Below are 14,344 nucleotides of genomic sequence, written 5' to 3'. Positions count from 1 at the left end.
ACTAGTTAAGATATTAGAGGATAGTATAAGATATAATAATAATAGATTAATATTATAGAGTAATAACTAGTATTTATTAAAAGAATATAAGATTTCTATATTAAGTTAAGTATAAGGTCTCTATAAGAGAAATATTATACACCTATATATTATAGCTATAAGTAGGTATCTCTATACTTTACTTAGTCTAATTAGTATAATTAGTTCTAATTATACTAATTACACTAATTACGGTTTTAGCTAACTAGAGGTAATTAGTTATTATATAATACTTAGTACTAATTACTTCTACTTAGGCTCTCGGTTAGCTAATCTATAATATATAGGCGTAATATATAAGAGAATTGTATTATATATAATATTTATAGTATTATATATAAGATCTATAGTTTAAATCTATTTTAGACTTTACTTTATAAGAATATTTTCTTTATACTTATAGTAGCTTATATTACTTTCTTCTTTCTATTATAAAAGATCTATAGCTTAAGTCTACCTTAAAAAGTATTTTTCTATAAACTCTCGAAACTATTTTAGTATAAAATAGGTATATCTTATTTTAGTTAAATATATTTAAATATATTTCTTATAGCTAGATCTATTTATATTAGTTTTTATCTAGATTTATCTTAAGAAATATATAGTAGTATACTTAATTTTCCTTAAAAGCACGTATATAGGTAGTTAGTACATGCGGGCTTTTATAGAAAATTAAGTATACTATAAAACTATATATTTTAAGAACTAAGAAGAGTAGTAGCACGATATAGCTAATTAATCTATTAACTATTAAATAGCTGTAGCTACGCTAAGTCTTTTAATGCTATCTACTTATATTCTAAGTATTAGGTTACTATATAAGACATAATTTTAGCCTTTAACAATCGAGGGGGAAGGTAGATGAAGTTCACTTCCAAACGGCCGCGCTTTTTGCAAGCGATAGTAGCGGCATAGAGGGTAAGGCGGAAATGTCACCTCCGCATTTCACCTCAGCGTCACGTTTCTTGATACATCCGCGCATAGAAAAACGTTCAACGAACGAGCGGACTAGGCGCCGAATTGTGCAAAGCCTGTAACTTAGATAACTATTTCGTATCAATGCCAGCTCCAAGCAAAACGAATGACATTCAGAGCATGACACCTCGGCCTACTCTTGATTCTCCCACATTCGAATCCACCCATCCTCCTGCCTCGTCATTGACTACCGTGATCTCAAGGCTTCTGTCCGTGAACGCGAGAAGTGACCGCGTCGACATGCGCGACAAGTTCGGCTTCGATCCTCGCGCGACGCGCCAGTTCGTCTGCAGATTGATTGTCTTTGAACACATAGTCCATTTGCTCTAGGGTTCGGCCCATTGTCTCCGGAACGAGGAACCAGACCCAGATAAGAGCAAGCAAGCAGAACGTGGCGAAGAACACGTATGTCCCAAAGCCGATACCTACAATCATAGGCGGGGTGATGAGGCCCTGCAGTCTGTGTCAGCTTATGTCCCTCAAGTCTTGACTGGGAAATTTGTCGGACATACGATAATAAAGTTGTTCCCCCAATTTGACATGGTGGCTTGCGCGCAGCCTTTGGCACGGATGGTAGATGGGAAGATCTCAGCTGGCATCGCCCACGGAATCGGACCCCTATCGCTATCAGCATATTCTTCGTCCGGAGACCGAGTGCAAATCTTACCATGTGGCTCCAAAAGTCAGCATGAAAAAAAGGAGGAAGGCCACGGAAGTCCAGGCCGCGGCGGTATGTTCTGGCCACTTGCCATTGTAAAGCCCGACCAACACTGCGATGATGAAGTGGGATATGAACATACAAACCCCTCCGCCAAGGAGGAGCTTTCTACGTCCAAACTTATCCATACCCCAAAGACTCCACAAACACGCAACTACCTGACAGACGTTGAGGACACCGGACATGGTCAGCTGCATCTCGTAGTCAAGACCCATGGTGGCGAAAAGCGTCGGAGAGTAGTAGATGAGAGCGTTGATGCCGACAAACTAAGCTGCGTCAGATGGCCGTAGATGCCATGCGAAGACAGTCTTATGGTGAACGTACCTGTTGAAAGAACATAAGTCCCACGCCAACTTGTGTCCTGCGCCATCCTCTGTGTCTCCAGCAGTCCGCCCAGTTGTTCATTTGTAGGCGCAAGCGGGATGCTACAGAGCCATCTTGGAGAGTGGGGTACTTCTCGCGTTCGATTTCGCGTCTGTAGGTAATCTCCGAACGGATTTCGTACCATTCTTGTTGGACTCTAGGATCCTCCTCCGACAGCTGCCTGAGCATTGCTAGCGTTTTCAGCGATTCATCGTCACGGCCCTCTTGACATAGCCAGCGAGGACTATAAGGCATGAACGGAACTCCAGCTCCTAGAACAATGGCCGGTAGCATTTGGATCAGGAACGGAAGACGCCAGCTCCAGTCAGAAGCCATGTATCGAGTTCCATATGTGATGTAGAAGGCGACGACTATTCCCGTGACTATGCTAAGCTCTTGCAACACCAGAAGCGTGCCACGGATCTCGGGCGGAGAGATTTCTGAGATGTACAAAGGGGTGACCATGGCAAACCTGATAAAACTGTCAGTCGCCTGGACTGCACCGAAGAAGCTACTGCGGACTCACATGCCAACACCGATGCCTCCAACAAATCGTGCGGCGGTCAGCATTGCGAAGTTGACCGCGCCAGTCTGGAGAGCAGATCCGACCAGGAAGATGCAAGATGCAAGGAAGATCGACCACTTGCGCGAAATCTTGTCGGCGATCCAGCCCTGGTTCATGGCGCCTGTCGCCTGTGTTAAAGAGGGCGGAAGCGGAAGTGACCACGAAAAGAGGAACATACCGAGGAAAGCGCCCAGTTCGATCATGGCTGTCATCAAACCTTTCATGAAGCTGGCGCGCGTCGAGACGGGATTGACTTCGGGAAACCGGTTGAGAAATTGCGGCATGACCAGAGTAATAGAGACAACACCTTGGCTGTTTTGTCATGAGTTAGCATTCAAGGTGACTTGCCCCATCCCATTGTCCAAGAACAGTGATGACTTACTCATAACCAAACAGAGTACCGCCTAGAGTCGCAAACGCTGCAGCCATGAATACATATTTGGAGGTGAAAATTCCCCGTATGCCTTGTGAGGTTAGCGCATGGCTCTCATACGGCAGATAACAATGTAATCACCTGGGGGGCCATATGTCTCTCTCTGCTCCCATACGGGCTTCTCAGTGTGGGCAATATTCGTGACGGACCCGGTCCTTGGCCGCACTGCATCGGCGGAGTCCTCAAGGTATGAAGCGCCATGTTTGTTGTCATTGACATCCATGGTGGATCTTTGCGAGTCGACCGGTAAGGATAAGCTTGTGAGCGTTGACTAGAGCAAGTGGACTTGGGTGAAACAGTGTGGGGAGGAAAGTCTGGGGAAGAATCTGGGGTCTAGGGAGATAGCTTTATATACTTAGTTGTACAGGAGGGCAAGATTAAGGCTTGGCTGAGGAAGTCATGGGGAGCATGGAGGAGGCGACCAATGATTCAGAAGCGCTTAGGTAAGGAAACAGGTTTCCGATGATCGGCATGGTTCCAGTGATACCAAAAGTTCGGTTAGACTCAATCTGACCCTGAATCAACCGTCTAGCTGGAGTCTCGATTACTCCACGCTTATCTGGTAGTGTACAGCTAGCCGTTTATAGCTAAATACATCTTGGTCTTGATGCGGGCAGAAAGGTGAGAATACAGGGGTTAAGACTTCCGGAGCCTCCCGTACTAAGATCACACCAGGATATCGGGAACTGCGGACCGCGGTTTAGAAGCTCCGAATCTAAGTTGAACGCCCCGGATAAAGCAAGCTCACTTGATCTGGCTTAGATCGGGTGGCTTAACTCTAGATTCAATTGAACTTTTGGCATCACTGCATGGTGCTAAGAACACGCTGTGAAGGAAGGTTACGGCGGAGGTTGTACTGTCTCAAACTCCGAGCGAAGCGTAACAAGCGTTATCGAAACGGCTAGAGCATACAGCGTAGGCCATGGCCTTCGCCAGGCTGCCAACCTTCGGAAAACCCGGACAAAACCTTCCTTAACACCTGGATGATTCTGTGCATTTACCCAACCACGCTTAGCCACCAAATCGCTCTGTTGGATTCTGAGTGGATCCTAGCTCACCCATTACAGACTCCGTCCAGCCATGCTCTGAAGCTTGATCCGGATTGCTTTGCCAGTCCCGACTTCTTGATTTTTTATGCTGTTGCCGATCTTGGTCCACGTTCTCTTGACTGTCCTCGCACCTTTTCAGGCTTCGCGGTGTGCTATACATGTCATTCCAGCGCCGTTCAATGACTAGCAAACTATCAAGTGTCGCTTTGATACTGTCGAAGACAATGCTCAATTCATTCAAGGCCCGGAACAGCGTGTTTAGGTGCCCGCGGAACTCTTCGCTCCCCTGTCGTGGCGAAGCACATACAGTAGCAAAGATTAAGATCAGTGCTGAAGATGATAAGCTCTGGGCTGTCTCAACATTCATGCGGCGGAATGTATACTGCAACTCGAAAATACGAAGGAGTTTTGCTGTTTGCTGTGAAGAGTCGATGCAGACTTGCCGGGCGTGGCGAGATCCTCGACCTTGTGCTGGAACAGGCTGTGAGCGCTGTGAAGTCCACGGGCGATGGACGAGGATTTGGAGATGATGATACTCCAGACTGCAGTTGGGTCATTACGAGCACCGTTCATCCAAGGGTTGATGTTCAAAAGATTGAACTTACTGCATCGCAAGCAGTTGAGGAACATATGAATGAGAAGGACGTTGCTCATGGACTTGCAATCCCTCAGGCAGATTCGCTTTCCAGGCAAAGAGTGCATTGGTTGCCTTCTCAGACAGCTCTTGAAGCGAGCTCCTCGAAATGTCGATATAGCCATACCTGCCTACGGGTTAGCGTCATAAACACAGGGTTTGTCAGTACGAACAGTGCTCTTGCAATGGGTGCCACTGTATCGCAAAGAAATACTCTTTGTTCAGATATCAGAGGAATGAGGTCAGGTTGCTCCTTAGGCTGCGATAAGATATCAGAAGAGTGCAGGATCGCTGTCGGTGGGTATGGATGCCAAAGGCCCTGAGAAGGTTTGATTCCCCCAGATGGTTTTGCAACAGTGATCTCGGAGTTGTCTAGTCGAAACGGGCGTCCAAGATGGAAACTTGCAAGACTGGTCCAGGACAGTGATGTTTAGCGATTCGCTCCCAAGTACAAAGTCACATCAACTCACTAATTGACGACAAACGCCCCCCAAAATGCCGTTTGCCGCGTTTGGGCTTCGAGAGCTGTCATAATGCCTTGGTTCACATAAGCGTCTGTACAGACGTGCAACCCAAGATCAAAACAAAGCCTCATAGCCATGCCTAAGCGACGTGGTTCGTCCCATTAGTAACGCATTCTGTATCAACGTCGAGAACGAGGCTTTACCACTATACAGCCATGAACGTGCCACCCTCCTGAAGCTGACTTCATGGCTGCTCAGCAACAATAGAGCTTGGACGGTTGCGACGCACGGACTGTCTAGCTCAATCTCCAGCAATACCTTTGCTCGGTCTGCGAAGAACTCATTAAGAGGTTTAGGGAAAGTGACGAGTGTCGAGTGATAGCGCGCTTCGAAAGCAGCCCCGATAGCACACCTACATCATCTTAGGACCTCTCCTTTATCATCAAAAGTTTCTGGTTTTGCTCACATTGCATTCGTCAGCACTTCGGAATAGTAGCTATTATGATCGTCGCCGTTGAGCCAGGCTTTTCGCGCAGCGTAGTACATGTCCTTGTCAACGATGGGATAGCACGAATTGTGCCATGTAAAGAAAAGCTCCAACAGGTGATCCTCAAATGCTGGCTCGACGAACTGATCGACCTCGGCGTTCTTAAGAAGGCGCTTGCCGTTATGTCTCGTGGATCTGATGTTCGAAAGCTCGTCGCGATATCTTTTGCTGTCCAAGAGATGAACATTACATGCTGTTCCAAAATATCTGAGCTTGCCGTCCGGTGCCAGACGTAAGGAACCCAACCGCTCCGAAAGCTGCTTTACGAGATCCGATTCTTCTTCATCTTCAGGATTCATGTCGCTTCCATTGTGTAGCGCTTGGGTAAGATTCCACACCTCTGCATCTCTTACGACAGGCGCAAAGAGAGACGCATTCCCGATTAGATCAGGTTCTACTAATAGCTCCGGACCTAGATTTCCGTCTATGTGTAACCAGGGCCATTCCGGGGAGCAGTTATCCCACAGCTCCAGGTTGAACTGCTCCGTAGTAGGCAAAGTTTGTGCATACACATCAGCCATCACCTCGAGATCATTGGACGGAATGATAGCTGAGTCTAATAACATCAGCTGATCCTGAAGCCCAAGTGCGGACTGAGCTTCAGTGTCTGCGTCGGCTGCCACACGCTGGCCATTCTGGGAGGCATCCGCATGGTGAGGCTGTTCTGGCGCTACGTATTTCGGTAACTTCGGCAGACCAAGAGTCTCGAGAGCTCTGTTGACCAAATTTTCCTCATCCGCGTTCATTTCCGGAATGGCACATCCAATCAAGGTGAGAGTGTCATGTAGCTGTTCGACTCTATGGGAGAGTATTTCGACAGCAGAGCGTAAGGAGACTCTGAACATTCCGTTAGCATTTTCGCTCAAGCTCTGTACCGGACGCACCAACGCAACTTTGAAAACTGACTTCAGGATCAATTGATACATACCTCCTTTTGTCGTCACCAAGCTCATAATAGCACTCTCTGCCCTTTCTTGTGCAGTTACCACATTCAGGCATCACGCCATCGCACTTGCTGCGTCAACATATTCATTCTCTCAACTTTCGTGCCCTATTCTTACCTTTACCTTGCTATCCCTGCAAGCCTTACAAGCTGTAGTCACGTTCTTCCGAGACGCCCTAGCAGTCTGGCTCGAAGCCATGATGTCGGAATGGAAGTCGTCCGGTACACACTGGTCGTCCCTATTCATGCCATTCGCAGGTTGTCGCAAGGCTCTATCAATAGCGTGCATGCATTTGTTGCCAGTTTCGACTGCAGGTAGGAGGGTCGCTCATACATATTCACCACCTCGCCACTTCGGTGCGGGGTTTTCGTTCACGTGGCCGTGCCAAGCCAAAGAGTAGTAACTCAAAAGCTTCAATACTACTCAAGTATTACAAGTTTCTTAAGCCGTCCTAGGAGGTCACTAAGGAAACTGAGAGTAACGAAACCAACGCTTGACCAAGTGCTCATCTCTATAGACTCTTCAACTTCTCACCTTCAAGAAGCGAAGCTCCGCTACAAGGCAGATCTAACTATCCTCGGCCACGTCCTAGCTTGGAGTATTCGTATGATAAGTACTATAAGCTTACTGACCAAAGTCCTGCTGACGCAGTATCTATTTTACTTCATCCAGCGCTACTGAGGTCCTATCTCACTTACAACTGGAACGAGTATCCGGACTGGCAAGGATCAGCCTCTAAGGCAGCGAGAATCCTATGGCAGCAGTGCCGTCCTACTGATATACATCTTGAGCGCGAGGATGTCACGCCGCGGCGGCTATGGCGTGTCTCTATATCGAATCCTGTTTATACATGGAATCACACTGATACAGGACCGTAATTCAATATGGATTCTTGAATCAACATGTTGATTCAGTGTTTGTGTGTGTTTTGACATCCCTGGTGCGGATCGGTGCCTAGTCTGTGATTGGACCGGAGCTCGCCTCCCACACCAATCCAGTCCGAGCTGTTCGGAAGATGGGTTCCCACATCGTTCCTGAGGCTGCTTCTGGCCCTCTTTCACGAAATTGACCATGAACTGATTTGAAGTAGCGTCAGATGCGCCATGTCCACCTTGTGGAACTGCTAAACAAGCTATCCCATCAACGGAGAGAATAGCATTCCGCATGAATTTTACAGAAGAGATTGCTCCATTTAGCGAACAAACTGCAGACTAATCTCTGGTCTTTCAAGCGTTCCTGCTACCTTGTTTCTCTATCTCTTCGGGTTTCAGAAGGCGGAGTGCCAAATAATAATTTTTCACCACTGGTCTTCCTTCCTTTTCGGACATGCCTTCGATGGTATATCTTTAGGGTCTTTAGAGAAGCCTCTAGCTAGAAGCTGCACGATCTAAATTTCCTGCCTTCTGCATAAACGCGACAGCCTTGCCGCCAGATGTTATCCGCCCACGATATCGGATCTATTTCCGAGCTCTCACTAACGGCTCATAAAAGTCTGCCCGCATGAATGCCACCGGTCACAAGAATGTCCTCCGAGGTCTGGTAGGCGCTTGCTTCAGAGAGCAGGTAGACAACAAGACCCTTCAAGTCAGTGCGGTCTGCCATGCGGCGCATTGGCGGCTCAGTGGTCATAATGTGCGCGAGATGGGGCATTCTATCACAGAGATCAAGTGTCATGTCCGTCATCGTATACCTACTCAAAAGTTAGCGGTTCCAGGCACGCAAGGGGATAACGAAACCGTCCAAATTATTTTGGACACGTACCCTGGTGATATGCTGTTGACACGGATACCCATGGCAGCCAACTCAACGCCGAGGGCCTTGCATAATGACACCACAGCGCCCTTGCTTGCGCAGTAATCGCTCGTGTTTTGGCCTTTGCTAGCGACATAGGCAGCAATTGAGGCAATGAACACCATGCTGCCACCTCGTTGATTGAAGTCGGTAGGTTCCTGCCGAGCCATCTGCGCCGCTGCTAGCTGAGCCGCATAGTACGTGCCAAGAACGTTGATGTTGATGCACCGAGCCACCGATTCGGGCTTGCGTTCAAGGAAGGGTTCGTCTGTACAAATACCAGCAGCTGTAACCCTGAGTGTTATTAGCTTTCAGTTCCAATTCATGTACATTGTGACTAGAACAAAACGAGGAAGAGAGGTCTGCGCCACTTACAGTCCGTCAATTCTTCCAAAATCTTTAACGACTTGATCAAAGGCCTTCTCCAATACGTCGTATTTGGTCACATCCACCCTAAACACAACGCGGGTGTGAGCGCACACTCAAGAATTGCTTCATGAAAGGTCAATCAGATTGACCGATTGCCAAAGGAGCACCCACTTGTACGACTTGAATTTGAGATCCTTGAATCGGTTTTGGAGTTCATAAAAGTGCTCGTGGGGCTCGTCTAGAGCATCGAGGATGGCAACATTTCCTCCAACCTCAGCTATGGCGAAGGCGAAGGCAAGACCAATACCTCTGGCACCACCAGTGATGACGATCGTTCTGCTTTTCAGAGAGAAGAGGTCCCACACTGTCCGGCGGAGGAAGCCGTCAGCGTCGCGCTTTAGCTTCTGCTCTGGCTGTACAAGTTGACCATTCATCGTATACGCGTGTACAGTGACAAGAGAAATCCGCGCAGAGGATTTGCGAGTTACGAAGTGATTGAGAATTGAGAGAGCAAGGACGATGTATGGGGCGAGGAATTAGAAGACGGAGATGGGTGGATATTTGCGCCGGAAAGAGATATCCATTGCCCCCGGGCCCTCTTTCACAGCTCTGGGAATATCACCGTCTTGAGCCCGAGGCATGGGATGCAGGCGCGACTCTAGATGCCCCGTGAGAGACCAACATCGGACCCAGTTCGGGATGTAGGCGTGACAGTCGGGAACTTAACTCCGGCGTATTGTGGAAACGCCCACTGGCCATTAGAAAAGTTCTCATATCTAGGACGTTCAAGGCGCTCCATAATAAAGACATCTACACAATCGCTCATCATTAATTGACTTCCCTCAACCATTTCACGTGTGCAGCCATGCCCCTCGTCGAAGATAGTCACCCCACTGGGCTTCAAGAACCGAAGACGATTGCCAAGACCGTCAACGGGACGACAGCCCATCACTTGGAAAGCGAAAAAAGCTCCGCGGTATCCAATCGACATAGCAGTGAGGATGACCTCGCCGTGCTTGCTCTGCGCAATCTCATCTTCGATATCTGCGGCCAGAACGGCGGCGGTCATGGTGGCTCAGCAATCGGCATGGCAGCTATCGGTGTGGCACTGTACAAATACGTAATGCGGTACAACCCTTCAAACCCCGATTGGTTTGATAGAGATCGCTTCGTCCTTTCAAATGGTACGTTGCAACTAAAAGATGGTCAATAGCAGCATGTTGATCTGATTATGAGCCAGGCCATACCGCCATGTTTCTTTACGCGCTAAATCATCTTACCGGCTTCGACAATTGGACGATGGACGAGCTCAAGGGTTATGGCAGTGCTAAGACTAACGGATACACAACAATTTGTCACGCACATCCAGAAATTGAGGTTCCCGGCGTAGAAGTGACTACAGGCCCCTTAGGCCAGGGTGTCGCCAATGCCGTAGGTCTTGCCATAGCGTCCAAGAATTTGGCAGCTCGTTTCAACAAACCAGATTTCGACGTTATCCAATCTCGCGTTTATTGTATGACTGGAGATGGATGCTTAATAGAAGGCGTTGCACTCGAGGCTATAGCTCTGGCTGGTCATCTCCAACTCGACAGTCTCGTCCTCATCTACGATAACAATCAGGTCACTTGTGACGGTCCTCTAGACTGGATCAACACTGAGGACATCAACGCTAAAATGAGGGCCTGCGGCTGGACTGTTCTCGAAGTTCCCGACGGGTCGTATGACGTACAAGGCATCGTTCTCGCCTTACGGTACGCCAATTCACTTCGCGGCAAGCCTGTCTTTATCAACATAAAGACGGTCATCGGCCTTGGAACATCCGTTGCGGGCACCGCAAAGGCCCATCATGGCGTTTTTGACAAGGAGAGCGTCGCAAAATCAAAGCTTCTCGCCGGAATGGACCCGTCCGTGTCGCACCAGATCCCTGAAAACGCATTGAGCTATTTCCGTGAGCGCAAGACTCATGGCGACCGCATCAACCAAGACTGGGATGCTCTGGTAGCCCGATTCACAAGTACTTACCCTGAGCTGGCAGCACAGCTTGAGCAACGCCGCAAGGGTGATTATGGGACCAGGTATCATGAAATCCTTGATTCGCTGGACACAGCGGATATGAGCAATCTCGCTACAAGAGAAGTCAATGGCTTGATTCTTGAGAAGATGTGGCCGGCATGCCCGGCACTCTGCGGCGGTGGTGCCGATCTGGTCAATTCCAATAAGATATACTACGCTGAGTCGGATGTGTTTCATCCCCTGACGAGTTATTCTGGTCGCTATATCCGTTATGGTATTCGCGAGCATGCGATGGCAGCTATTTCTAACGGTCTTGCTGCCTACAACCCCGGCACCTTTCTGCCCATCACGGCGACGTTCTTTATGTTTTACCTATATGTGAGTACGAAGTGCACACCTGTCTTGCGTCTTGATGGCAACCTGCCGTGGCTACAGTCTGGGCTTTAAGACTTTGTATTCTGACTGATGAGATGTGCAGGCAGCGCCTGGTGTGCGCATGGGTGCACTGAGTCACCTCCAAACCATTCATTTTGCGACACACGATTCGTTTGCGGAAGGCCAGAACGGTCCGACTCACCAACCTGTGGAGGTGGACTCCCTTTACCGCGCAATGCCAAATCTCACCTATTTCCGCCCGTGCGACGCTGAAGAAACTGTCGCGGCATGGAGGCACGCTATGAGCGCGCGTCACAGCCCGACAATCGTCTCTCTCGGCCGCGACCCTGTCGGCCATGTCCCTAACACCAGTAGGGAAAAGGCACTCAAGGGTGCATATGTTATTTGGGAAGATGGAAACGCACAACTGACACTAGCGAGCTGTGGCACGAATCTCCATCATGCGGTAAAGGCTGCAAAGTCGCTTGGAAGGGACGGCATCGCAGTGCGACTTATCAGCTGCCCAAGTTTCGACCTCTTTGATAAGCAAGATCTTGAATACAGGAACTCGGTCTTTCCCATTGACGGCAAACCAATCATCAGTGTGGAAGAATATGTGGCGACTACATGGGCGCGATACACAACAGCCAGTATTGGTATGACATCTTACGGCTACTCTGCATCCAATGCAAGCAACTACAACAGATTCGGACTCGATGCGGCTGGTATCGAACGGAAGGTGCGAAAATACTTGGGGGAGTTGCGGGGAGGAAATGCACGAATGGCCGGTTGGAAACAGCTGTAATGTGATTCGGTGCGGGTCTCATATAGATTTCTCTGACCGGTAGTAATTGTTTCGTCTTGACAGGTGTATTCAGCGGCATTTGCATCCGGTGTCTAATTGCAACGTGGTGTGAGGGTTTCAGGTTAACTATCAGCTGCTACCACAAGCATTCAGGCATGTGTAGCGGCCATGTTTCGATTAAAATGCATAAGTGAAAGCTAGTTCAGCGAGGCAAAGGACATGAAGCTTGCAGGTCGCGCGAGTGACAGAAATCACTGGACTGGCGACCTACCGGACTTACAACTCACTCCAGATTGCCGAAATCTATTAAACTCACCACGTCTCTAAAGATCTTTACTCTAGCTATCCTACCTCTAGGGATAACGTACAAATGTTTAAATAGCAGTATAACTTAAGGAATTATGCCTATTCAAGACCTCCCTAAGCTAACTGAAGACCTATCTGTTTGTCGGAGTCCGACAATTTCTGTCACCCAGATGCAAGTTTCATGTGCCTGTTTTTTTCGCAACGGAAGGCTTCGCATAGTATGAAAAAGACATCTTACTGTCGCAAGAATAAACATCCCCTCAATATTTGAATTGGGTAATGTCCAACTAAGATAGCCCAGATTTGAAACTCGACGGCATTTAGTTGTCTTCTTGCTTATCATAATTTCAATTGTTGACTACAGCCTTGATGACAAGCCTCCCTTCGGCATCCTCCGTCTTTCCTGCTGTCCGAAGCGCTTCGGGTACAGTCTCTAGGCCGTTGAAAGTATGAGTGATCATTTTGCTCACTTGTGGTAGTGAGATATTGGCATGGATGGCTTCGATAATCTCCATTGCACGCGGATAGCAGTTTGCGTAACGCCATGTTGGTATCAGCTCAATCTCCCGCGCACTTGCTTCAGATATCGGGAGGATGGGATTTGGTGTACCCATACCAACAAGGAGTACTTTACCGCCAGAGCATGTTGTCTACCATTATGCCCAGTCAGCTATCAAACATGCATTCATATAGCGGCGTGAGTCGGATGGACTTACGTATATTGAAGCCTGGACGCATGATTCAACTCCAGTGCATTCAAAAGTATAGTCGACCTTACCGACAACCGACCCATCAGACCAATGGAGACTTGCGACAGAACTGGCCAAATCTTTCGCAATCGAAAGCTGCTCCTCCACCGTCTTCCCTCGTTTCGGCTCCACGACGTGCCCAACATCAGCAAAACCAGCCTCGAGTGCAAAACTGACACGACCGCGAGCAATATCAGCTATTGCGATGCGTGTGCATCCTTCCATGCGCGCAGCAACGGCGCACAGAAGTCCAACCGCGCCTGCGCCCAAGATCAGGCATCTCGAACCCGGCTTGATATTGGCGCGACGGCAGGCATGTACGGCAACGGCGAGTGGTTCAAGCAGCGCACCTTCATCGTAGGTCACTGAGGATGGCAATCTGATGGCATATCAATGAGTTGTTCTTTTCGCGAACCGAGGCAATTGAAAGACATACTTATGGACCCATCTTGCCGGATGGTTGACCCTTTCCTGCATCGTGCCCTGAAAATGCGGCCAAGCTGACCCGCTGCCTCGAAAACGCAGCTTCGGGCAGAGATTGTATCGCCCTTCTTTGCACAAGTCGCAAGCATCGCAGGGCACGCCGCATTCCAAGGCTACTCTGTCCCCCACTTTGAAGTCTGCATCGCTGCCGAGAGCAACTATTTCCCCAGCCGCCTCATGGCCCAGGCAGAGCGGTTCCCGAATGGTAATGGCTCCATTGCGACCCTGGGCATAATAGTGAAGATCTGACCCACACAAAGTTGTCGAGCGGATGGCGACCTGCACTTCTCCTAGAGCGGGTGGCGTTAAGGGAGAATCGTGAGGTCGAATATCTGCAGCAGCGTGCAGGTACTGGCCGTGGGAAACTTTGACAGAGGTGTCAGCCATGGAGAGCATCTATCCTGTCACGAAGCGCATACACCTTCCAGATTGCAACCGGAAAATTGGCCATAAAAAGGACGTACGATCACCAATGCCAGCTCCGTCGCCCGGAACCCGTCTTCAGTTTGGTTGCTGTTTTGAAGTCCCCATCACGTCGGGTGGGAAAAAAGCCTCACCGCAGCGGTGGCCCAGAGCTCGTTCGCCGTCAACTTCACAAACGAATTCACGTTCAGCCGACGAAATAAGTTTTTTGAGGGTGAACGGTAGGACGTTAAACCTTGAGTCAGCTATCTAGACTGTGCTATAGAGCATCATAATGATCGTAAAGAGAGCTTTGCTAT

The 14,344-nt window shown here is 48.7% G+C and overlaps 5 protein-coding genes across 5 annotated transcripts; 2 read left to right on the top strand and 3 right to left on the bottom strand.

Annotated features, from left to right (window-relative positions):
* Positions 1 to 1,212: 1,212 nt before the first annotated feature.
* Positions 1,213 to 3,316, bottom strand: W97_06757 (uncharacterized protein; the record flags this gene model as incomplete). Its single annotated transcript, XM_007784630.1, has 8 exons — positions 1,213 to 1,467; positions 1,527 to 1,632; positions 1,682 to 1,998; positions 2,057 to 2,567; positions 2,622 to 2,781; positions 2,839 to 2,972; positions 3,043 to 3,124; positions 3,175 to 3,316. The coding sequence occupies 8 exons, from the start codon at positions 3,314 to 3,316 to the stop codon at positions 1,213 to 1,215; spliced, it is 1,707 nt and encodes a 568-aa protein (XP_007782820.1).
* A 2,038-nt stretch (positions 3,317 to 5,354) lies between these two features.
* Positions 5,355 to 6,533, bottom strand: W97_06756 (uncharacterized protein; the record flags this gene model as incomplete). Its single annotated transcript, XM_007784629.1, has 2 exons — positions 5,355 to 5,652; positions 5,707 to 6,533. 2 exons carry the CDS (start codon positions 6,531 to 6,533, stop codon positions 5,355 to 5,357), a joined length of 1,125 nt encoding a protein of 374 aa, XP_007782819.1.
* A 1,680-nt stretch (positions 6,534 to 8,213) lies between these two features.
* On the bottom strand, positions 8,214 to 9,325 carry W97_06755 (uncharacterized protein; the record flags this gene model as incomplete). Its single annotated transcript, XM_007784628.1, has 4 exons — positions 8,214 to 8,421; positions 8,493 to 8,816; positions 8,898 to 8,975; positions 9,063 to 9,325. 4 exons carry the CDS (start codon positions 9,323 to 9,325, stop codon positions 8,214 to 8,216), a joined length of 873 nt encoding a protein of 290 aa, XP_007782818.1.
* A 431-nt stretch (positions 9,326 to 9,756) lies between these two features.
* W97_06754 (uncharacterized protein) lies at positions 9,757 to 12,084 on the top strand (the record flags this gene model as incomplete). The annotated part of the gene is made up of 3 exons (XM_007784627.1): positions 9,757 to 10,075; positions 10,132 to 11,282; positions 11,383 to 12,084. 3 exons carry the CDS (start codon positions 9,757 to 9,759, stop codon positions 12,082 to 12,084), a joined length of 2,172 nt encoding a protein of 723 aa, XP_007782817.1.
* Positions 12,085 to 13,190: 1,106 nt separating this feature from the next.
* W97_06753 (uncharacterized protein) lies at positions 13,191 to 13,871 on the top strand (the record flags this gene model as incomplete). Its single annotated transcript, XM_007784626.1, has 2 exons — positions 13,191 to 13,496; positions 13,665 to 13,871. The coding sequence occupies 2 exons, from the start codon at positions 13,191 to 13,193 to the stop codon at positions 13,869 to 13,871; spliced, it is 513 nt and encodes a 170-aa protein (XP_007782816.1).
* Positions 13,872 to 14,344: the final 473 nt, after the last annotated feature.

Source organism: Coniosporium apollinis (genome assembly GCF_000281105.1).
Source record: "Coniosporium apollinis CBS 100218 chromosome Unknown supercont1.34, whole genome shotgun sequence".
NCBI classification, from domain to species: Eukaryota; Fungi; Ascomycota; class Dothideomycetes; genus Coniosporium; species Coniosporium apollinis.
The sequence above is the reverse complement of the archived record's forward strand: the minus strand, read 5'-3'. Positions and strand labels throughout refer to the sequence as shown.